Source organism: Phoenix dactylifera, chromosome 3 (genome assembly GCF_009389715.1).
Source record: "Phoenix dactylifera cultivar Barhee BC4 chromosome 3, palm_55x_up_171113_PBpolish2nd_filt_p, whole genome shotgun sequence".
Classification (NCBI taxonomy): domain Eukaryota; kingdom Viridiplantae; phylum Streptophyta; class Magnoliopsida; order Arecales; family Arecaceae; genus Phoenix; species Phoenix dactylifera.
In genome coordinates this window covers 2,066,999-2,070,486 of record NC_052394.1, presented here as the reverse complement: position 1 = coordinate 2,070,486, position 3,488 = coordinate 2,066,999, and the positions used below count along the sequence as shown (strand labels likewise).

At 39.3% G+C, this 3,488-nt stretch overlaps 1 protein-coding gene across 1 annotated transcript; it reads right to left on the bottom strand.

The window, feature by feature from the left end:
• Window positions 1-767: 767 nt before the first annotated feature.
• LOC103711236 (protein SODIUM POTASSIUM ROOT DEFECTIVE 2-like) lies at window positions 768-2,024 on the bottom strand. The gene is made up of 3 exons (XM_008797308.2): window positions 1,452-2,024; window positions 1,277-1,352; window positions 768-1,086 (listed from the first exon to the last, which is right to left on the bottom strand). The coding sequence occupies exons 1-3, from the start codon at window positions 1,893-1,895 to the stop codon at window positions 941-943; spliced, it is 666 nt and encodes a 221-aa protein (XP_008795530.2). The 5' UTR covers window positions 1,896-2,024; the 3' UTR covers window positions 768-940.
• Between the last annotated feature and the right edge of the window lie 1,464 nt (window positions 2,025-3,488).

Below are 3,488 nucleotides of genomic sequence, written 5' to 3'. Positions count from 1 at the left end.
TCACTTCTGATATTCAATTTTTATGAATATCAAACTTATTTTTTTTTATGAAAATCAAAATCTGAAACTTGTTTGGTAGTCACTTGGTTGCGACAATAATGATGGTAATGGTGGCGGGTCGATAAGTGGTAGAGGTGAGTGGCCGGGCAGCAGCCGGCAGGGAGATGGTGGTAGGGACCATCAGGGGTGATGGCAACAACGACAATAGAAACGGTAGTGGTGGTTACGATGGTGAAAAAGTAAAAGTTATTCTCGAGAGCTTTTACCTTTTTTTTTCTTTAGAAATTTTGAAAAAAAAGAGAAAAGAAATGAAAATCAAAACAGTAACCAGATGAACTTCTAGTCTCATTTTCATGTTTTCATAAATTAAGAATCAAAAACCAGAAATAGGCTTTTTAATTTGGGGTTCTATAAGACATGCAACACAAGAATAGCAGAGCCATAGGAAAAGCAAGTATTCCGCTACCTGCTTGTCCTCTTGGAGGCTAGTTGCTCTCGCATGCTGTCCTGGTATATCATATCAAAGCATCCACGCGGCCCTTAATCCCGGCTATGATAAAATGGATAAGAAATTGCTCTCCCTTTGGTATAGTGCAGTTCAGTATAGCTCTCTGCTGTCAAATGTTGAAAGTCCTGTATACTATTCTGGTTCAGATGGAAGTAGGGAGCGAAATAGAAGGTGATCTAATTCCATATTAGTGGTTTGTTCTACCAAAAAGAATTCTCAAAAAAAAAAAAAAAAAAGGTAGTTAACGCTCGGTCTTCACCCAAAAGAAGTGCACTAATTAACCAAAAGACTGCATTGCACAGCTTAAGATCAACTTCATACATGAGCTCCAATTAATTCTGAATAGAGAAAAGGCGATAGGGGCTAAAGTTAATATAAGTTCGTCATCGGCTTGATAATTTAAAGTGCCTCGATCGGTGGAGTGATTCCTAATCAGAAGGATGCCGAGGACCGCGGCGGTGATGGCCACAGCCGAGCGTTCTTTACTTTGGAGATGCTGTTGAGCACACCCAAAGGCGTGACATCTCCAACCACCGTCACCTTCTTCGCTGCCAAGTCTATGCTGAAGGATGTCACTCCTGCTCGACAAAACACAGGTATAACGCAAGAGAGTAATCTCTCAGTAGCAGTGACATGCAGTATAAGATGAAATTAATATATCACCTTGTTCAGGTGGTCCACAGAATTAAGCCATGCATGTTAACAGGTGCAAAAATTGTTTGCAAATCGAAGGCATAAGCAATCAAGTAACAGCACTGCAAAACCAACCTTCCATCTTGGAGATATGCTTCCTCACCTTCCCTTCACAACCCTTGCAGTGCAGAGACACTCTCAAAACCACAACCTAAGAAGACAGCCCAACTCAGTCATCCATCCCAAGGAAGGAGGAGTGCGTGCGTGAGTGAGTGAGTGAGAGAGAGAGAGAGAGATTTGATTCGGAAACCTGGTCATGTGTTCTAGGAGAAGAAGATGGTCTTGGAACAGCAAGTTCATCTCTTGTTTTAGATCGAAACTTCGACGACTCAGCCGGAAGCAGAGCAGGAACAGGTTCAGAATCAGGGAAGATGTCGAAGAAGGCAGAGTCATTCGATGCATATGGAGAGGAGTTGAGTAGGTAGCGAGAAGAGTTTGCAGGGCTGATTAAATCAGCAAGCTTCTGTGAGCTTTTCCTACTACTCTTTTGGCTGTGGGATTTAGTCTTGGAGGGGAACTGGGACTTTGCTGCTCTCTGGGAGTCTCTCGGATGGGGAGTTCGGTGATCGGCACCCTCTCCAGACGTAGGAAGATCGATGGATCGTGGATGTATGCTCGTACATACTGCTGCTGAAGCAGGAGATGAGCAGGAGAAGCTCACTCTTTTGATGTCTCTGAAGAGCGAAGGAGCCATCTTTTGGGGAGAAGAATAACTAGGATCTGCTGTCTTGGTGGTCGGCAGGTCTCAAAGCGGAGAGTGATCATAGACTTTTAAAGCGAGCGACCCAAGCCAACTTTGGTCTGCTGCTTCTCTTTCTTTCAGATGGCGTATGTGTATCGGAAGGTGAACAATGCAGCCAACTGGATCATCTTTTATATTGTCTGGCATTCTGTGGAAATCGTCTGGACAAGCTTAGCTTGTATTCCAGACCCATTGTCGTGCTTACTTTCACTTGATTTGGGCTAATTGTACTTGCTTTTGACCAAAAAAAAAAAGAAGAGCGAAAAATGGAAATTCCATACTACTCGGTGAGAATAAAGCAACTATAATGCGAAGGCGAATAGATCCAAAAAGTAATAATGCCTTTAAAATGTAAAACAGTGGATTGTGCTTGGAATTTCATGCAGATGATGAATGAAAAGATTTTGAATGCTTTGAGAGCTGTATGGAGCACAATCCGACGGACAATAGTACAAAAAAAAAGATCAAAAGATGCAACCCAAACCTTGCTTAAGAAGAGAAGGCTTCTATATATCTTGCATTCCAAAGTAGATAGCCTTAACCCAAATTGAGAAAGGCAAAAAAGAATGCACAATATATGCAACACGGCTTATGCCATTCTCGAAGATCATCTTTCTGTATTCATCGCCATGTTATATATTTGGCTCTCCATATATAGTTTTCTATATTGGTCGAGGTTGACGGCCATTACCTTGAAAATAAAATGACAAAATTGTAACCATAATCTAGCTATATATTGATGTAACTTATTATTATTATTATTATTTGTGATGAAAACAGATCGATGTTAAGACGGCCGCGTTACAATCTTACAGTTATTTCATTTATAAACTATGTTGCAGCCGCTGTATGACTAATAGCAAACTTAATACCTCAAATATGAAAGTCTGATGACATATAAAGTTCATGATGACATATTTTAACAAAGAAATATGTCTTATAGCTGCTGGTATTCTGCAAAGCGGTCTATTTGTATTCGTCAGTGTTAAACTCTTTATGCTGCAGATCTAAAATTATTTTTAGTTATCCGAGTCTTTTATAACAATGGTTATATAAAATATATGAGGGTGGAAACGGCCGAGCGGCTGGTGACGACTAAATAAAAATAAGATATGAGTAGTTGGATAATCTTTTATATTTTTCCATCAACTTTTAGCGATTAAATTGTTCGGATGATGCTTCCATGGTTTCGCGTGATTCCAGGTGCAAAGCTCGAAAGTTATGATCCAAGTTTTCGCCGGTTTCTATTTCCAAGCTTGCTCTGATAAATAAAAAAAAAAAACTTATCAAAAAAAATCTATTTAGCAATAATAATAGTAATAACTAATAATAATAAAGATTTTATGCATAAAGCTTATCAGATTTTTTTACGGACTCTTTGCAAGTTACCTCTGTTAAAATCACCATTTGTCCTAAAAACTTAAGCTGATAGGATGAGGTAGATTTATTTATATATTTTATATTTTCTTACAACCTCCACTAAATGAATCCTATCAGATAATCCATAATTCTCCCTCTAAGATCTAAAGTCTGATGGGGTGATGA

Coding starts and splice junctions, on each gene's coding strand:
- LOC103711236 (XM_008797308.2), bottom strand. CDS start 1,895: ATGGCTCCTTCGCTCTTCAGAGACATCAAAAGAGTGAGCTTCTCCTGC. Junction 1,353..1,451: donor CTCCTAGAACACATGACCAG/GTTTCCGAATCA, acceptor CTGTCTTCTTAG/GTTGTGGTTTTGAGAGTGTC. Junction 1,087..1,276: donor GCATATCTCCAAGATGGAAG/GTTGGTTTTGCA, acceptor TTTGTCGAGCAG/GAGTGACATCCTTCAGCATA.